This window comes from Ciconia boyciana, chromosome 5, assembly GCF_034638445.1.
Source record: "Ciconia boyciana chromosome 5, ASM3463844v1, whole genome shotgun sequence".
NCBI lineage: Eukaryota > Metazoa > Chordata > Aves > Ciconiiformes > Ciconiidae > Ciconia > Ciconia boyciana.
In genome coordinates this window covers 34,289,437-34,310,625 of record NC_132938.1, presented here as the reverse complement: position 1 = coordinate 34,310,625, position 21,189 = coordinate 34,289,437, and the positions used below count along the sequence as shown (strand labels likewise).

Here is a 21,189-nt window from a genome sequence, read left to right as displayed (position 1 = left end):
GGAACTGTCCCAGAGACATGAAACCCGTGGATCTTGTGTCAAAGATGGTTAAACAGCTTGTAAACTGAATGTACATCTGCATTTTTGTCTGCACCCCAGGGGCTATGAAGAACATACAAGGCCCACAGAGATAAGTGAAACACACCTGTTGTGAGTTGTCTTTAATTTGCTCTGTGAACCTTGGGAGCTGTAATCAGAGTTGATAAACCACCAGCATGTCTCAGGAGATGTACTTGCCTAAATTGGCCTTATTTGCAATGTTGCTTTTCAGTAGAGACTGTCTGGGTATTGGTTATTGTTGTTCTGAGGCCACAGATGGAGAACAGTTGCACAATACATATAAATCAGTATCAGGTGAATAAATAATAGATCTGTAAGCTGTGGCCTTAAGTAAAACTTTTATTTTTCCTCTGTTCCTTGGGGCCTGAGTTCATAAGGACTCGTGTGTACACCTAGCCTGTTCCTGAACAGCAGAAGTCTCTAGCACAGAGGTAGTTGGGTTTTTTTGACACATCTGGCTAGATCATTGAAACTTCATGTTTTAGAGGCATGTTGTCCTAATATTAGCGACGTTATTCACTGTTGTCAAGTAACAGTTTTTCTTCGAAGCACTGTGGGATTTTTGACTGAGGCAGTCTAACAGAAATGCCACTTTGGAAGGGACATCCTACACATGGAAAATAACTTGCTGCTCCCTTAAGTTAAAATGAAATTATTTTTGCAGTCTTTTGTTGCCATTCTCAATTCTGAAAGAGTGCAGAGAATGTAAATGCCACCACTGTTGTGTGAGACACATCAGCCTGATTCTTGTAGCCGTTTGCCTGGAAATCCACTGGAGCATCACCTTCTGTTTGACGTGCTGCTGAATTTATAATGGTTAAAAGCATCTGTGTACTAGAAGAAACCTAAATTATTTAGGACTTTTAGTTCCTGTTCTGAGGCGGAAAGAGGTTTGCTTTTTTTCTTCAGGTGAGGACTGGGGCTTAGAATAAGTCCTGAAGCTGCAGGCTGCATTTGGCATGGCAGTAGGTATTGTTCCCTGCAGCAAGGTTAGCTTTTCAAACTGGAGTGCTGGCTAGGTGGTCACAGGAAAGTGGAGAGGGGGCAGTCATTTTCCAGAAACACAAATGAGGACACAGATGACCCTTTGGCTCTTGGTAGGCTCCTGCTTCTCGTGTCTCTCTTTGCATAAGCAATCACCTCTCAGTTCATCCTGAATTAAAGCATGCCAGTAAAATCCATCTGTTCCACAGTGCCCATGCTGTCTTATGACACATAGCCAGTTGTTGTCTGCATGGGCTTCTCAGATCTAGCCTCCGATTTAGACTTCTTTGCCATGAGACGCTTACTGCACTCTGATGGCTTTCTTGGTGATTGCTGGATTTGAAAAGAGGAACAGAGACAGCAGAAACATATACAGATGCTTCAGACTCGGCCTCCTGAGGCTGAATTGAAGAGCCTACTGATGCCAGTGCCCTCTGCTCCTTTCTTGTCACATTACTAATGTTCCGAGGGAGTGGCAGATATCCTAAATCTGCTGGGGTTAAAATAGCTCTATTTCCACCATCCATCTGATTGTGTCATCAGGTATCGATGCACTTAGCAACGCAGACTGAATTACGTGGTCATAACGGGATAGAGCCCCTTTGTCCATGTTGATCACTCATTTTGCCCTTGGAGTTGGAGGAAAGACAGTGGTAAATACATATATAATAAAAAATAAAATCTCAGTCCTTTTGTCCTCCGGGCCATAGATCACCTTCTATTTTATTTTGCTGTTTTCTGGTGCAATTTTCCATCACCCTTATCAGATGTCAAGATAGAAAAAGACCTCTCTGTGATCCTCGTGTTATGCTTGCAATGTAGACAGTGCGAGTTCCTGGCATGTTAGGATCCCACGGATTACGTCCTGCCTTTCTACCCTGCTGGCACCAGACAGAGACTGGGAGGTGCTGTTTGCCGGAGCTGAGGAAACAACCCTAGCAGATGCACAGCCACCAAGTGGAGTGTACCATGGTGTAATGCAGAGCTCTGGAAAGGCTGCATTGGAGGAACCTTTCTGTGAGTTAAATCTCTCCTGGGAGCTCTTCAGATAGGGATGGGTGGTCCTCTCACTGGTTCCTGTCAGAGCTCTCTGAGTGCTGGGTGCTACATGAGACTGACATGCATCTATTGCTTTCTCTTAGTGTTGTCAGGTCTGCTTCTGAATAAAGCAGACTTGTTTTAGGTTTGTGGGGTTTAGCAGGATTCCAACTCCAGAGGCTAAAAAGGCATTTTCCTTAAATCAGAACTGTTGTTTTTTTAAAAAAACAACAACAAACCACCAACAACAACAAAAAACCCAAACCAAACAAACAAGAACAAACAACCACCAACAAAAAACCCCACCAAACCCCATGATATATCTGTTTCTTCATGGCTTATTTCCACTCAAACTAAGGATGGGAAAGAGGAGGCAGTGGAAGTATTATTTGTGTGTCTCTGTAAAAGGAGTTTCGGCCCCTGCTCCAAGGGCTTTTATGTCCCTATAGAGCTTTTATCTGCTCATATTTTGCCTGGTGATTCATTCCTTCCTCTATCTCCAGACTGGTTCATTACATCACGCTTGCCCTCTAGAGATTCTTTGTTCTAGCTCCCATGCCTAGGAAGGAAGTTACTGTTTCAGTGGGGTACTTCAACTTTCTTGGTTTTACAGACTGATGAGAAGTTCTTTACCATTTATCCCAGGCACTGTTGCAAGGATGGGGAGAGGTGGTGGGTTGTTTTTTGGGTGTGGATTTTTTTTTAACCTGATTGGACTGTTTCCATCTTTGTGAGCATCAAATCCAGGTGGGGAGAGAACATTTACTTCATGGAGCAGTCCCTCCCTTGGGGAGCTGAGGAGGGCAGGAGGAGAGAGCAAGAGGGAGTTCCTGTGGGTGTCCTGGCAGAAGAATAAAACCTGGTATGTCTGGATGTTGAATGGTGTTTGAAGACTAGCTGTAGGCCCGGTCAAAATCTCAAGATGCCTTCATTAAGAGAGGATTTGACAATACTGATCTAATATCTGAAGGGACGGTCTAAGGAGCTATGCTGAATACACAAGGCTACTGTAGTGTGCCGTAACAAGACTTCTGGCTTACTGCTGAGCGTGGTTTCCAAGTGTAATAATCTTCCAGCACAGAAAGGAGGCGATGTCTTTGATGGTGGTGTTAGATTAGGAGAGGGTCTGGATCTGCAGGCTGTTGGAAAGACAGATGAGAACACATTGCTAGTGCCAAAGCTCTTCAGACTAGAAGGAATAGATGAGGATTTTATAGCAGTAATGACATGCATGCCCTGCTGCGCGCAGAGGCTGCCCTGGGAACCAAACAACAAAAGCTAATTTACTGTCTTTTTGTACTTATTTTGAATGGTTTTGTGCAGACCGAAGACATATTATAGTACATCAGAGTTGGAGGTACATCACTGTGCTGGGAAATAAGTATTTTGGTACATGATCATAAAACATTCAGTAGTGTTCTCCCACAGTAGGCTGTGGAGGTTGGCTTGACAGGTCTGACAGTCTCGATGCTGAGCTGCAGCTCTTTTGCTCTGCTTACAATGAGCTGCTTCATAGCCGCTGCACTGGCCTGTGTGATGTTAGGGGTACCCGGAGACGAGGATAAAGCGACAAAATGCTAGTTTTATTTCTAGCTGATGTGGTAAATAAGCACTAGAGAATTTAAAATGTTATGTGTCTTGAGCAAGTAGGACATGCTATTAAAAGATCATAGATTTGTGGTAAGGAGAGGACAGGTAAGGCACCGCTGGTATGAGACCTGTCAGTGCCATATTTGCTTTGGGTTATACCTGCTTCAGAGCAAGTTGGGTTAATGGTGTCTGGAACTGGAAAAACTGTCAGAGGGATAGGTGCTAGAGAGCATTAGCTGTGGTTTGGTGAAATGGTAGAAGCGCAGGATCGATGGAAATGTACCTAATTTTGTTGTCTCTAAAAAGATACAAAGGCTGTGGAGGGCAGCCCTTCAAGCAACCCAAAAGAAGGTATGAGTTGTTACTGTCTTGTATCCTGCATTGGCTGTGAGAAACTTGGGTGGTCCCTGCTCCTGTGGCTGCCTGGCAGGGCAGCTACTGACTGCCGGCGAAGTAGTGAAATGTTTCTCTTTACACAGGAAGGTGGCCAGTGCAGGTCTGTAGTGCCTTAGCGTTTATAGTCAGGGCTGTAGGTGAAAAATGTGACACTTTCTAATCTCTGTAAAACAGTTACTCCTCTATTTTCTAGTTTCTATCTATTTTTCATTTTATTTTTGCTAGTGGCAGCTGAAAGGGACCAAGGTATATGCAAAACTTTTTTGAGCTCATTAAATAGTAAGAAGAAATATTTTTTAAGAGGGCTAATTAAATATGGAGACAGCATCTGTTTTGAAGGAACTCCTGTAAAAGTGCTCGTTTGCTACAATGTTTGGGTGCCTTCAAAACCCAGCTGGCAGAGATCTGTTTTAATACGAAATTGATGCCTGCCTCCTTGCTCCACTCTGATAAATGGAAGCATCTGCAGTGTTGAGCTGCCAAGCTAAATAGTATTTCCTTTAAGCAGATCTCAAATACTGAATTGTTCTTAGAGAATAGATGTGTTTGTGGATTTGTTAAGACTTTAAATGTTGACATAATATTTAATGCCGAAAGAAACTCTGGTAGAAAATGTTAGCTGATAAATCTGTTTTGATAAATTCATGTCAATTGAAATAAACTGTTTTAAAAAAAAAAAAACCCACACCCTGAAAGGATTCTTGGAGAGGAGAGCTGAAATATGCCTCCAGAAATATTCAAATAATCTCCCTAACAGTCTCCAAAGAACAATTACATGGTCTGTGACATTGCTGGATGATATATTCAGCTGGGGAGACCACCCACTTCCTCCTCCCTCCTCCTCCCTCCTCCTCCTCCTCCTCCCCTTCCTCCCTTTTCTCCTTTTCTAGCTCCCAGCCCCACGGAGTCCCATAGCAGATTAAGCATCAACACTGTGATGCAATTCGGAGGCTGTTGGTTTTCCGAATCACTAAGTCGGTTTTATTCTGAGGACAAGCTTTGTTTCCACAACATCTGGTGAGGAGAAACTGCTGGCAGCATTTATGCCGTGGATATCTGCTTTCACTGATTTTTTGCTTGTCTGTGCATAAGGAATAAGAGCAAAGGAGTGGAGACTTGATTATTTCTTCAAGCCTGTTTTCTTTAGCAAGAATTGCTTCACTTCTGCCAGGAGTGATTTAAAAACATAGTATGTGACAGTACATGGAGGTTATTTCTTGCTTGTTTATCTTCCAATTGCACTGAAGACATGTTATGGTCCCCGAAATTTTCCTTATCCAACATGCGTGTACGGCTGACAGCAAAGGGGTTGCTCCGAAACATTCGCCTACCTTCTGGCTACAAGAAAAGCACTGTTATATTTCATACAGGTTTGTGGGTTTTTTTTAATATGACTATTAGAGCATGCATTGAGGGAATATCTTGTTTACTTCAACAGCAGCTTATTTTTAGCGAATAGAAACTGTACTGGACATGCAAGTTTTTGAATTTCATACAGAAGTCTGACTTTTGAGCAAAGTAGTTTCATATTCTAAGTCTGTGTGTGTGCGTGCACCCGTGCTGAGCTGCTCGTTTGGAAGACGGTTATTCTGTTTATGAAATGCAAATTGGAATTTGCTTTTTCCTCCCACAAGTCCAAAAATAGAATGAGGAAGTCTGTGCTATTAAATATTTATCTAATCATTTTAATGATTATCTGCTGGGAGCGCTATCTTTTTTGGCTACCTTGATTGGCTGCAAGGGGGAAACAGGGAGGGAAGTGGAATGAATACAAGCTGTCATGATACGGCTTTCTGACTGTGAGAAATATTTGAATACTTGCATGTATTCATCTGTTATCATACATGTCATGTTAAACATGTTTTATTTGCAGGTAGGACAAGCAAACTTTTATGCTCACTTGTGTCAATACAAACCTAAACAGTATGATGTTTTAGAGACATTTAAAAAAACACAACAAAACAAAAAACAAAAACCAAAACAACAGAGAAAAACAAACAAAAAACCACCAAAAAATTCTCAGCTGCATCTGACCTGATTTTCATCTTCAGTGGCAGGTAAAGCAAATAAAGCAAGTATCTGGAATGGAACAAGATTATGGAAGCTGAGCTTTGTTCCAGGACATACATGTGTTGTTTTGGTGGAGAGTGGCAGTTGTTTGATACTGCTAAGATACATGACATCTAGAGAAAATTATGGCAGCCTGCATATTACATAAGTATTTTTATTCACTGCACTATTTCTGATTTTCTTGCATTTTACTTGGGGAGGAGCAAGCAGCTACATAAACTAGTTTTGCAGAAGCTCTTCCCCTCAGGCATTTCCTTTCTCTCTTGAACACCACCCTCTTCGATTTTATTTTTTGGAGTTCAGTTCTACCAGTCAGCTTTCCTTCCTCTCCTGGCATTTCACATAGCAGCTAAAACCATTTGCCTTGTCATTACTTATCCCTGGCAAAGTAAATCTGGTTTCTGAGCTCCTCCTGGATGATAAATTCAGTTATGAACATAATACAGGCTGACTATCCAAACGTAATACAGGTTTCTGTTTGCAGCTTGCTTGCATGGCTTTAAGCTAGGATTAAAATACCTTGATGCTAAAAATTCTTATGTAAATGTAAGGGAGTCTTTGTGCATATACCTATATCCTTGATGTTGCTAACAGTGTGAAATTTCCACATAGCACATGTTCCAGGGACAGAAATCCTAAGAGAGAAGGGGTGGAGATAATGTTGGGTCTTCCAAATGTTCATTAGGTGCTACTGAAATTTGTATAATTTTGAAAAATAAAAATAGATGTCAGTGCATGTATCAAGGGAATTTTACAATTGTAAGAATCCACTTGTGGTTTTATTTCGTTTGAGTGGATGTGAAAGCAAAACCTGCCTGCAGGATGCCTCTGTTAAATACCGCATGTAAAATAGATTGCTAGCCCTGTGTTCCAGTTAAGCAGCACTTCACTAAAGAAGTGCAGAATTAGACGTTCTGTGTGTTTTCTCTAAGTGCAGTATATACAGGCTAATGGTATGGCATTGAAAGCTTAGAGAGCTTTTTGCCTGGTCTCCTCCTCCTGCTTTGCAGTCCCTGTGTCTTGTAGGAAGTCAGTGTTTTGGCGGAAAGCTGACCAGTGGTTAGCTAGAGCTGAATATACCAAAAAAGTAGGGCATCTGAAAACCAGGTCATATTCTGTAGTGGAGTGTATGTATGTATAGATATACTGTGGTTTTAGAAACGGTGGAATGCATTGAAGCTTGTTAGTGATTATTTCAGGTTCATAAAGCTCAGCAACAGTAGATCAGGCAATGACAATGTATATCACAAGCGTAAAAGGTTCTTTTTTTTGTTAAATACCAGAAAGAGCCATATTTGTTTTTGCAGCACCAGTATGAGTATCTTTTCTTGTGGTTTCATTGGATTAAAATGACATGAGGCTTCTTTCCAAGGTCACACAAGCAATGAGAAATAGAATATACTAGGGACTGTATCAACAAATAGGGGAGGAAGTAATTGAAACAAGGAATTTTGGGGTCCACGCAGGAATCTGAATATATATGAGTGTTATGTAAGCAACATTCAGTTCCAGTTTTGGTGCAGGCTGCACTTTTCATAAGCAGTATCATGGATTTCATCCTTTGCTCCCTTTCATAATAGCATAGGCTGACCGCCTTCTATGACTGTACAGCTTGAGATACTTATGGCAATTGTTGAAATGTGGAGTTTTAAAGTAGTCTGGAGCACAGGTCAAGTTGGATTTGTCTGTTACCATGTCCTGGCTGACAATTTGTGGTGCAGTAACTTGGTGAAGTTAGGATGTAAGCACTATTCGGAGGAAGAGGATGGAACTCGCTCTTGGGTTTTCATTCTGACTGGAGTATATTTCGCAGCAGCCTGCCACAGTTTCTTCACAATATGTGGTATGGCTGGATATCCAGGTGTTTATTTACACTGGTGTTAAGTTAGTCTAGATTAGTCATTGTATTTAGAGTGAAAGAGATCCTTGGAGTGTGTTTGCACTGCTTACTTTGACACCTCCACATGGACAAGGTTTAACAGGAGTAGTTCAAATATCTTGCAGCTTCAGTATACAGCCTGTTCAGGGGAAACCAAATGAAATTTGAATTTTTTTCTAGAAATGGAATAAATCCAGAGGAAATTTGCTGTAAAATTTAAAGTGTTTCTTAATGTCATTTAGCTTGTTGCCTTGTGTCTAACTTCCATCGCTGTGTGCTCTACACTCCTTCAGGGTCATCATATCCAGAAGTTTCTTCTCCCTTTAAATGCAGGCAGACATCGAAGTGTCATTTTTTCTAAGCTACTGGAAGTATAGTACACCTGTATTGTTAGCTGTACATAATAAGTGTCCTCTTCAGCAAAACAAAAACACTGAAATGCTTCAGGAAATTATTTACCCATCCTGTGACTTGTAAAACTTATTTGTAGTGAGTAACTGCCACAAAAATCTCAACACTTCAGAACTGCATAAACATGATGGATATGAGTTAAGTATGAACCAGTGTCTTTCAGTGATGAAATACAGCATTTGGTTCCTTTATCCAAACCATTAACGATTTTTACCAAAGAGTGACTAAAGTGCTCTTATGCTCTTCATGCATCAGTGGTGTGACAGAGTAAATCATGATCTCTGTATGATTCTCTATAAACTGCAAGAGAAAGACATTCTTTTATGAATGATTCAAAATAGTCATTTTGAGTTACTTATTTTTTCTCTTGCATAAAGATAAAATTCTAGACAAGGAACTAGTTTTGCAAATGGGGGTCAAAGCTCTTATGCCTTTTGTTCAGAGTTTTTCAAGGTTTGTATTCTGAACTGTACTGTTGCTTTTATGGTGCATTGTTTTGTCTCAAAATGTTTTAATCCAGCCCTTCTTCCTGTTCTTCCTCTTTCTCTTCTTCCCCTAAGCAAACTGCACTCAGTACTTTCATCTCTCTGGTGACTTTCATTGCTTACTATACCTAGTTACTCTCTTATTAGCTTTGGAATAAGAGGTGTCTCAGAGGACAAACAGTAGCTGATGTCATTACAGTGATACCAATTTTAAAAACTTCCTTTTTGCCTTGCTAGCAACAAGCAAACATCGCAGACCTGTTTATTTGAGCAGATGACATCCTTTTCCAATATGATTTCTTCCCTAAATCCTGCTTCACATCACATTGGGAACTATGAAATTACTTCTGCGCATCGCAAAACAGTGCTCTTAAAGGAGGATTCTGAAAGCCTCAGGTGCCACAAGTTGCTTAACTGTTCATATGCCTCCCCCCCCCAGAATAACTGAAGTACTGATTAATGATTGACACTACAATTTAATATAGAACTGTAGAAAGATACCTAACACGCTCAACCCTACTAAGTATTCTAAATCTAAAAGTCTGCTGGAGAGATTTGATACAGGATGAGTATGTTAAATATTTGTGTTACCTACCAAGAAAAAATTCAGAAGTAAAGCCAGTTTATTCTGAGCAAAAGAAGTTGAGTCATGGGGGATTTTGGATTTAATCATGTTCCTGTTGAAGTCAATGAGACTCTTTGCTCCTGACTTAATCTATTCAAGACTGGGTACTAAATGACTTGCCTGATGTGCTTGATATCAATCTTAATAGGCCATAGCTTCAGTAGGCATGTAGGTGATAGCTAAATGGAGGTTCTTATTTTCAGGTGGTAGGTCTCTGTGTTTTGGAGTTTGTAAGTATAGTTTGTACTCTATACAAGTCTCATCCAATTGATGCATTTACAGTGGATATAAAATGAAGATAACATTAGTTCTTTTCAAAGGAAGCTTGCATAGCAGAAAGCTGCTAAAAAAACCAACAACAACAAAAACCAAAACCCACAAAAAAAAAACCAAACCAACCCCCCCCCAAAAAAAAACCACCAAAAAACCCCACAAACCAACAAAAAGCATGCTAAAGTCAAAACAATAACTTCTTTGTGATGTTAACAGTTAAACTGTGCGTAAATGTACTAAAGCATGAAAATGAATGTAAATGAGGAGCTTTGCTAAAAAAATCTTTGGAGAAAGAACAACTAGAGCATTCTGAAAAGCAGATGTGTGGCAGCTTTTGCATTCTGGCTCCACTGTAGTGAGTGATGTTAAATTTTGTTATTCCTTCACTTAAATGGATTAATTTTATGTGAAGGATGCCTCAAGTACTTGTCAACATGAAATAAATAGAATCGCTGCTTCAAGCTCAACTTCATAGAAGAATAGTTAATTGGAGAGTAAATATAAAAGACCTAGCAAATTATCTCTGCTAATATCATTGCATATTCTACGTGTGCATTTGTTCCCACTTGATATGTCTAATAGGTGAAAAGAGTCTGGCTGCAACTTCTATTGCTATGGAGTAGGTTGGGGTTTGAAAGTGACGGGCAGCTACAATTAACCTTAAAAACCTGAATAGCTTTAAAATCACTTCAGGGGATTTTCCAGTGTGGTAAAATGGGACTTAAACTTTTAAAAGCCTAAAAAACTTTTAAAAACTCTACCAGTTTTGCAGCTTGTGCAAATGAATCTGTTATCATAGTAGAAATGGCTTGCAGCTTTCAGACAAATAAAGCATTACTACCTATTCAGTCCTTTTAATTTGAACTTTCTAAGGCATAAAGCAATAGCTTTTTTGAGGAAAACAATACCATGAAATTTCAGTGCTAGAATGCGACGTTTTGAGTATTTGCAGCCAATTGGCTCACTGTTTTGTGTTACTCTTATTTCTTTGTTGGCACAGAAAACTCTGATGTGGGAGGGGGATGGAAGGCAAAAAAGGTTTCTTGCCTCTTCAATTAATCAAATGTAATTATATGTTAAGTGCTGTGGAGGCAGTGGGACCACACTTACAACTCTCATTGCAATCAATGGTAAGAGATGACAATTTCTCTTTGGCTGTTAATTTAGTGTCAGGTAATGAAGCAGTGTCTCCACTGTTTTTATTATTTTAAAAAATTGTAATCCCTGAGTGGCATGATGCATAGGAAGAACCTAGGTCCAAAGCTGATAAGATTTGATGCCTTTAGGAAAAGTGCTGGTGTTCAAAACAGCTCCTGACTGTTTCACCAAGTATCGTACCAAAAACTAACTTATTTGGAAAATTATTTGCAAGGAGACCCCATCTCTCTTGGCTTGTCTTCCCCCAGAACAAAAGTCAGTGAAGGCTGCATTGATCAAGCTGTCTCGCTTGCAGAGCTCACCTGTATCTCTGTTTTTCTGTAGGCGTATCTGCTGTCTGTGGTCCAATGGAGTAGTGTTCTTGTCAGAAAGATTTGATTGAATTAAATCTTATTTTTAAGGGGAGGTTAAGCAATTATTTTTACCATGATAATATGGTAAACTAGTGCTGCAGAATTATTAATTAATGATTTAGATTACAGTTAGTGGGATCACCAGCACCTTTCTAACCATGTGCACCAACAGTGCTCTTCCCCATTACCTTTTCCTGGTCATGGAGTATCGTTTCTGTTCTCCATCCTACAGGGAGAAGAAAATAGCGTTTGATCTTCTGAAAAATGAATGCATACGCAGTATAACTTACGTCTTTAAATCTTTAAAAAAAAAAAAAATCCTATTCAATTTGGCTGTCCGCATACTCAAATGTAGAAATAACCCACCTTAACCTGGCTTGTATCTGTCTGAGATGTTTCTTTACAGTTGCTATTTATGAACCTTCTATTAGTATCATCTTTACTGATGTCTAGTGGTTGTAGCAAGGGCGCTAATAACCCTGGGTCCTGTGTTCAACTCCTGCTTAAATTTATTTTTACTACTTCTTGTCATGGTAGTATGCTGCTTATGCATTTATAGCAAGTAAAGGTTGTTCCTCAAGATGCTCATCTAAACAGTTTGTATCTGATGTTATGGAAATACTTCTAGTTAGGCAGGAAACAGGACAGCTGGGAACATCTGTGGTGAAATTCTTTTAATGAAAGCTCATCCTTTTCTTAAAGAGAACTAGCAGTCCTTCAGTAGGAAAGTCGGGAGAGTGTTGTAATATTCATTAATGACTTCATTTCTTTAATAATAATTTTAGACTCTCAGATATTTCAGTAGCCTTCATTTTTACCTGTGTGTGGATATTGCTAATATCAGAAGCACTTCAATTATTAAAAATGTTATGTTTATACTTATTACAAGAATAGACTTTGTGCTAAGCCTTTTAGAATATTCGAAGTAGTAAAATGCGAATGTTGGAAATGCTTCCAGCAGAAGAATCAGTGAACTTACTTATAAAGCCAGTTGCAAATTATTCTACTCCAAATAAAACAGAAGGCTAGAAAACTTTGCTTTTCTTAGCCATAGGCATTGTCCACTTGTTGTATAACCAATATAAAATCAAGGGTCACTTATTTCCACAAATATTACTGTACAATCTACCACCTGCTTAACTTGCTTATGGAATTAAGATGTTTTGCCACTTAAAAAAAAAGTCCTAATATGAAATGAATAGCATAACCCTATTAAACCTGTATTCCTGTGTCTCGGGAGGGACCTCTCAGCTAGGACTTAGGGTCAGGGAAGACAAGATGCATATGTAATGTGCAGTGAATGTTTTTCTTGCTGCATTTGTTAGTGGCACAAGTAGAAGTGTTTGTAGTTCGAGGTCTTTCATAGGGATTAACCTCACATATGGGTTTGGTCTTTACGGTAAGTTATGGGTATACCCCAGTGAACACCGCAGTTACATTGAGGTATCAGCTCCTCAAGAAAAATTCTGTAGTCGTCTTTCCCTCCTTCCCTGCCCACACCCAATTAAGCAAAAATGTAAGTCTGCCATCTTTGTAGTTGTTTGTTACCTTAAACAGAAGCGACCTGGGGGAACATTAAATGCAAAGAGAAGTCCCTTAACTTCCAGGCGTGGTCAGCAAGCAGTGGAAGGACTGTGCACCTCTGAAAGGGTGGGGACATACTATATCTTGTGGCTAACAAAAGTGCTGGGTGCTGCCCTGTTCTCTGTTTTGTTTTCAGCTTGGCAAGATGTTTTCACATGGGCTCTGTTGGGTTGCGCTCAGGCTGTTCCTGAAACAATGGTGTGCAGTGTTCTAGGCATGTCCCTGGGGAGACATCTTTGCTGCTTAATAGCAGGAAAACTGTTTAACATAACAGGAAATACACAAATAGGTCCTTAACTATGGCGTGGTGACTGCCAGGAATTGTATTAAGTGCATTTTTGTGTGTCTTTTTGAAAAGGGGCTGTTCCAGCAGCACTTAGAGCTGGTATGGGGCACTTGAGGTGCCATATTTTCTGTCTTGCACTTGCACTGAAGCATGGAAGATTGAGTTCACACGGATGACCTAAACCAGCAGCAACTGAAGTGGTTCTATTAAGATGCTGGTTTATTCTGTCGACCAGCAAATTGTGTTTCCTTGCTAGGGTAGCTTTAAAGTACCATTTCAAGGTTAATTTTAGACACATGTTCAACTATGCTGGTATTCCTTAAAACATGCTATGCTGCTGCCTTCTAAAATACATTTTCCTAAAGTTGTGACCTTATCGCTAATTTTGGTGGCTGCTTAAATTTTCCTTCATTCTGCGGAGACTTTACATCATGTTAACTGTGTTGATATGTGTAATCAAAAGGATGAAGAGCACAGGTACTTAAACTGTAAATTGGAATAGTAATATATATACAAGTAAAAGTAACTTGCGCTATGTGAACCAACTCAGTGGAGGTGGATATGTGTGAATACCATTTCTCATGCCTTAGAAAAACAGTACTGATCTAGAGTAACTCAGAATCTTAACCGAGCTGTGAAATAGTTGTAGAAATAGATAAACCTCTAGTTACATATAGAAAAGGTTTAATGCAACTTCCCTTACGTGATCTTCTAGACAGGCCAGGGTAGTCCTCTGCAAATAGGGTAAATGTATGCCTCTGCTCTGTTGTGTGGAAGTGATGGTATGGATTAACACTTTGCAAAGTAACTGCTTGGTTATTTTTTAGTTATGGGATAACACCTAATTTGGGGCTGAACCTGAACTCATCAAATGAAGTCAGTGTAGCTGGGGAGGAGCAGCCTGCTCAGTTGCTATTTTGGGCTGTGATTAAAATGATCAAAATATTGATTGAAACAAGGTCATTGGGTGATACCATAGTGAACAATGTTGAAAATGCTACATTAGCATTTTCTACAGAGCTTCTAAGAGCTCTAGGACTGATTCTTGAAGGGATTTGGCAAGTCGAACAGTTACTGTAAACTTTAGTCTTCTCAGTTCATTTCCAACCTATAAGCTTAATCATAGCTATATCATCACTGAATGAATTTATTTTTTTTTAATCCATGGGTAAAATTCATGTCCTAGCTTGGTCTCTGAATTGTTTTATACTCCATTTCATACTCAAAAATTGTGACTTCTCTAAAAAGTGAATCTTTATGTACCAAAAGGAGAATCTGGGTGTTAGCTGTTTTATTTTGTAACTTGAAATTGCAAACTGCAGTCATCTGTTTTATGAGGAAAATGTTAGAATTGAACTTTTTAGTGATCTTTTCGTAGATGAAGTATCATTATTATGGATAACTTAGCACTGATTATAGTGCTTTCTACATGCTTAAAAGTGCTATCACCTTGCTTTCTAAAGAACAAAAGTGAATGAGTCTAATATGGATTTAGTTGCCTTTAAATGGATGTAGAGTTTCATAAACACAGGAAGTGTTCAGAAACAGTTTTGGCACCAAGGCAATAATACAAAATATAGCCGAGGCTCTTTAAATTCCCACTTGTCTGTCCTACTTTTTCTTCCGTAATATCCTTTAGGCAGCATTTCAGTGCCATGCTTAAGTCCAGTGACATTTGTTACAGTCGTATAACATCAGCTCATACTAGTATGATTGAATAAATAGCTTCTGAGTTCAAACTAAAAGCCACTTGGTCCTCTCCATCCAAGATAGCTGCAACTACTGCGCAAGAAATCATGTTGCATATTGATGTGCTAGTCTTGTGGTCAAAAATATATTTTACAGGTCTCTTTGTACAAAGTTCTTTTCAAGGAAAGATTATGGTTCCTTGCAGATTACTGAGCCTTACATAGACTCTTACTCTGAAAGAATTTGAGTAGTTCAGAAAAACTAGAGAGAAATATCAAATTCTTGAATCTAACATTAAGCTGAGCTAATAAATGTTCTGGCAGTTAACTAATCATGTGTTGGTTGTGAAGGAAGAATTGCTACATTGAATTAGGGGCAGGCACAATTGATGAAATGAAATTTAGTGATTCAGTTAAAGTTACAAATTTAGTTCTGGGTTGTTTTGGGGGATTTTTGCCTTTATTGCAACAAAGTGGACCTCCATAGTACATAAGGAGAAAGTGATTTTCAAACTTAAAGGCTTAATTCTATATGCTACAAGAATCCTGTTCGGATTTGTTTGGAGTTCTTCCTACAATTAGTTGTTAAAACCTAGGGTTGTTAGAGCCAAGTTTGATATATAGATCTAGAATAAACTTATGATGCAAAAAATTAAGTCTGTTAACTTCTCTTACTTGGATTTGTAAGTAACAGTGTCTCTCCCAGTTACTTGATGTTTATCCCTAGCATACTTAGAATGCTTGCCAGCCCTTTTGGAACGAAACATGTTAAAAAGTAGTTGAAAAATAGTTAAGCTGTCTATGTATCTGACTTCCCAGAACATAGGAGACTGCTGTGCATGTGTGAGAACAGAAGAGAAAACTTCCCAGTTAGCCTGTTAGTATCTGCATGAAATACGTGACACGTAGAGAGATTATAGTCAGTGATTTAATTTACATGAAGTCAGGTCAGGTTTGAGCTGGAAGAAAAGATACCATGAAAAAAATGCAGGGGAGTGTTTTGTGGTAAGACTTGAAACAGTTGAGCAGTCTGAAATGCCTTTTATGTCTAGGTAGTGTTTACCTTGCTTCAATGGGAGTGATGTAAATGGTTTCTGGAGGTTTCTTGCAGCCCTATGTTTCTGATGCTGAGCATGGTAGGGTGGACTACAGTATTAAGGAAGGAATGAGTTCGAGCATTGCAACTGAGGTGGCTTATTGCTTTCTGGCTGTGCTTCAGCCATTTCACCCCCCATCGCATGTGAGAGCTGGGATCTTCGGAAAGGCTGGAAAAAGAGAACGGTTGTCTTGACATTGTTCTGCTCTCTGGTGTTGTGTGAGGGTTTCCTACACATGTGTGGATATATAGCGGGCTTCTTCCTGTAACACCACACACACACACACTGTCCCCACTGAAAGTCTTTTCCCAGATGTGAAGATACCCCATACCTAAATATCTGCAAACAGGGAAATTGGCAGCCCTGAGTGTATTCAAGAAGGATATGGGACCAGGATTTGCACTGGGGAGGCAATTAATGGGTTCTGGGAAGGGCTTGCAGATGGTATGAACTAATCATGGTGGGATTCCCTGTCCCAGTTGACTCTGGGTCCTGACTTTGTAGACAGAGGCTGCAGAACGAAGGGCAAAAATATGCTATGTCCTGTACTTGTGATGAAGCAGTAGAGGGCACCAGACAACAAGGAGCAACTTCTTGCACAGGAGGTGGAAATGGAGAGAAAAGACAGAGGAGAGGAAACAGGAGCAGAGAGGAGTGAGGAATATCAGTCTTCAGCATGGCTCTGTGCTTGGTTCTTTGGGCAGGTGTGTGTTTCAGGGATGACAAGGCACAGCTGCAACTATAAGAAAGTATGCAGACAAAAGAGGACTGCTTCAGGTGTGTCTCTGCCTACTCAGAGCAATACCTAAACTAGAAACTTACTTAAACATAAACCCCTTATGTAAACATAATTGCTAGCTTCTGATATAGCAGATGTTTTTGTTGAAATGCTAGGGAATTCAAAGATTTAAGGTTGCCTGTGGCATATATGATGAACTGATGTAGCAAAATTCAAATGCCTAAACCAAGGATAAATAGTTTGAGAGGTAGTTCACAAACTTTAACTCGGTCCTGTTGGCCAAGGGATCAGCACACTGTAACACATCCTCATGCAATTACTTTCCATCCTGTTGTCATCTTTGTCATTAAAAATGAATGACTCGCTGCAGTGTTGGGTTTTTTTTTAAGGTGGATGAATAGTTATTCCATTAGTGTACATAGAGCCAATCCCTCTCATATCAAAACATCCATGCTCTAGCCTTTGCATTATTAGTACAATAAACTAGTTCTACCATCTTTTCTCTCCTTTTCTTTTCCCTCAGACGGTGGTATGTAGCACTGTATAGTTAACTAGCATGTGTTAGGCTTTGTCCTAGCTCAGAACAAGCTAAGAAATCAAGCATCAATAGTGCTCTTGGTTATTTAGAAAATAACCAGAACAACCCTGATCTACTGGTAGTCTAGCTGGTGCATGTTAGAGTTGTCTTCTGTAAATCGCATAGCATTTCAAATTTGTTTATTTAGTTTGCAGTCATCTCTGAATGTATGGTGGGCATATTATATTTTTTCTTTGTAGTTGATGTGTGGCTCATTCATGCTTGATGTGTATTAGCTAGGTGAAAACCGAATTTAATTCTAGATGTTACCGTTCCAGTAAACTTGACTAAATATATTATGAGTGCAATATTACAACAAAATCACTTTGTTAAGTGGTCAAAACAAAACTAGTGCTTCTGTAAGATAGGCCTGTGGTACATAAGGTAAAAAGGGTTATGGGCACAATGCTGAGATTTCGGAGTATTAGTCAGGCTTGCATGTGTACTATGCATTTAACAGGTAGAGATCTGTCTGATAGATTAATTACACACTTAAGGGAGTCCCAGGCTTGAACATTAAGTCCTTTGTAAAACGTGACTTGTAAAGATTATCGTTCTAATCTTCTAATCTGCTAGAAAACTTGGACATTGCTATTTTGAAGTGTTTTTTAAATTCTTTCGTGCCGTCATCACTGGCTTTGCCAGTGCAGCACTACTAGGGTGACAAAATGTGCGGCCATTTGACATTGTCTCACCCAATACTAACTTTGTCATCATCAAGACTGGAAAAGAAACAGCTAGTGGTGAAAGGACAAAGAAACATGTAACACTAAGACAGCGTAGGGCACAGTTCAAGAGAGTCTTGATCACTGGACTTTCCTTCAAAACTTGTTCTTTAAAAAAATGCACAAGCTGATTGATCAGGCAGTTGCAGCAATGATATGAGTTGAGCTAACGCTCATCTTTGTGCTTTTGTTTTGGAAGCAATTTGGAAGGTAATGCATTTTCTCAGATGTAGTTTGGGTATCTTTACAAACGTCATAATCTAGCTCCTTGCAAAGCTTCAGTATAAGATTAATGTAGGTTTTAAAACATAATCTTCAGAAATGTGTGTAAGGCTAATGCAACGTGGAGATTCTGTATGCTTAATCAGTATAGTGACAGATCATACCAAATTACTGGCAAACAAAAATGTGTCGTTAACATGCTTCCTCCAAGGGGAAAAGCACTGTGTTCCAGGCGATCAGTAGTACATTTCACAATGTCCTAAAACAGTTGCGTACAAGCTTGAGAGCCATATTCTGTAGGACCGGTGACATCTGAGGGAAACAAAGACACATCAGTGTTAATGACTCGCATGTTTTTGGTTGAGAAATACTGAGGTTTTAATGGATGGTTAATTTTAATAGGCATGTACCCGCAGGAAACCCAGTTCAAAGGCTGTCATCTGGGTAGGAGTCTGTTGGGGTGGGAAGTGGAAAGATGAGGTATTGAGGCTCATCTAGGAGCCTTAGTGCAATGTCACACTTGGGTTGTTGGTATTTTGCTTGCCTTGGATTCATGGCTGCCCCCAGCACCTCCTGATTGAACGGAGAGCACGCTCTTCCTCACAAAAAGATGGCAGGGGCATGGTCATAACCCAACAGAAAAACTCCAGACCATTACGCTGTAGGGGAGAAGGCTTGCTACACTCTGTGGGTTATCACTTCAGAGCCTGAAAGAGTACGAAGTATGTGTCAGGTTAACTGGCAAGGCGTATGCTGGCATCTGTCTTCAGAAGAACCCTTGTGCAGAAGGAGTTAAGGACTGCTTCGGGTTGCTGAGCCTTTTGTGGAGATTGTGCAAAAGCTTGCTTAGAAAGGTGTGTGGTTGGAAAACTGGCCTTGCTTGCTTTCTCTTGGTTTCTTCCTAGTCACCTGTATTTGCAGGTTTCTTCTTCCACCCCTGTTTCTGTGTAAAGTATGCTGTAACGAAATGGTGCCCTTGGTTCATGCTCTGTTTGTTGTGTCAGCAAGCAGGAAGCTAATAAAAGAGCTGTATGCGGTATCTTGTAGTTTCTAGGTAACAGCTTTAGGCTGCAGGACTCTGGCGTGGTCCATAAACAGTTGGTTTCTCACCTAATAGTCAGCGTTGTAACGGACAGGGAAGTGTTTGACGTGCTAATAGGTTTTGCTTCGGAAGAGACTTGCTCCTACCAGCGTGAAACCCCCTGTGGCCAGTGCTGCAAGATACGTGTGTTAAGCATGCGATTAAAACATTGAACAGGCATAGAGCTCTCTGAAGTACGTAAATACACCTGAGATTTCCCTTTCCTTTTTGCTATCATGTGTATAAAGAAAATATCCATTTCTGTGGCTAGAAGTGAGGAGTGAAAAGGGATGGATTTAAAATGCTGTACTGAGGCTAGAAGTCAGTGCTATGATACTGTAAGTCAATGGATGAGTTGGCATGAGAGGACAGACACAGACTTCAGGAACAGTGCTTCAAACTGAATGCCTGGAATGCTATGTGATGATTCTGTACTCCCCCTTCAGGCTGTACAGTATTTTAAAAATATATGCTGAAAAACCTTTGTACCCCTGCAAAGAAAGGCAGAGGGATTTCTGCTGTGTATGTTTTAATCCTGCTGAATCAGTTTAAGCATCTAGGTCAGGTTTTACCTGCCCGCAGTTAAATTTTGTTCAGTTCCTGCAACCTTTTTAAAAGCCTCTGTGGTGGTGGTGGTTTGTTTTGTTCAGAACAATTTAAAAAGGATTTGATGACAGCTAAAATAAGCTGATGTTCCTGGACACGGGCTAGTGCCTGACCTTAAGGAAGGGAAACTCAAGAGGTTACAGTAGGAGTAAAGGAAAGAGAGAGCTGCCGTGCTCCTTTAGGAAGCGTTTAGTTGTCGTCTTGGGCTTCAGACAGTGTCGATGCGGGGAGAGATGCAAAATGAGAAGTGCTGTTTCTCTTCCCCCCGCTGCTTTGAGACAAGACCTGCTAAATAAGTAGCTAGAAAAGTTCCTGAGGTACAGCATCACCTTAAGCATTTCAGATGGGCAAATTATTCAGGCACAACTCTGAAAAATGAAGTCATTTTGCTGTGGACTAGAACTGGCTCATGACTGGCATGCTTGAAGTGTGAACAGGGCAAGTTGGGGCTGTCTGCACCAGCTTATACAGACAGGCCTGAGGCAGAGCTTAGAAACAAAACATCATGTCTTCAGGAGTCTGTGTTTGTACAGTCACCAGCCTGGACTCTGCGAGGCACAGCAGGAAGGTGTGTGTTTGCCACTTGCCAAGCTGGATGCAGGCAAAAATTACAGTTGACCAAGCTGTGGAGTGGCTGGGGGGGTTGGAAGACTTGTTGCCTTGTGTCTAGCCTGTCAGGCCCTCTGCAGACACTGTTAACTTATTTTTGTGACTGCTTTCCCTGTATGTTTGTCTGAAACTGCTTCCTGGGTTTATAGCCCAGAGCAGGAGTTTTGAAAGAATTTACGGTGGTAATTTACAGCTAGCCAAATTGCCAGGTCCTCTCAAAGATAGCGTATGTACTGCTGCAGATTAAGCCCAACAGCTTTTCCTTATTAGTATGGATTTCTTTAGTCTCCCTCTCTGAAGTGCCGTAGCTTGTCACGAGGCAAACTTTAAAATCAAAGCTGTGAGATCAAAATGGTTGATTGGACTTTCTGTTGCATTGCTCAAATAGCTTGTACGCATTGTGGCGGGGGGGAAGGGGGTGGGGGAGGATGACAGGAGAATTGCAGAGGGGTTTTTTTGAGGCTTCAGAGCTAGCTGTGTAAAGATTAACATACAAGGCAAAGTTACGTACTCACTTACGGGCTGGTTCAGATGCAAGACTGAGATTTCATAACTCCTGAAGGAAAAAACCCAGAATCAGACCCATGGGTCACACAGTACTGCATCGATGGGACTTGCTTGCTTACAGGAGGAAAAGATAAAGCATCTAGAGT

General features: G+C 40.3%; 1 protein-coding gene across 3 annotated transcripts in view; it reads left to right on the top strand.

Moving 5' to 3' along the window:
- Positions 1-21,189, top strand: part of MTUS1 (microtubule associated scaffold protein 1) — a 127,829-nt gene that overhangs the window by 68,060 nt on the left and 38,580 nt on the right. The window contains exon 1 of one of the 3 annotated variants that reach the window (XM_072862218.1): positions 5,092-5,438. The exons of the other annotated variants lie outside the window; for them this stretch is intronic. Coding sequence (XP_072718319.1) covers positions 5,318-5,438 — 121 coding nt within the window. The 5' untranslated portion in view covers positions 5,092-5,317. Of the gene's footprint in view, positions 1-5,091; positions 5,439-21,189 lie in introns of those variants that run through there. 3 annotated transcript variants of the gene reach the window in all.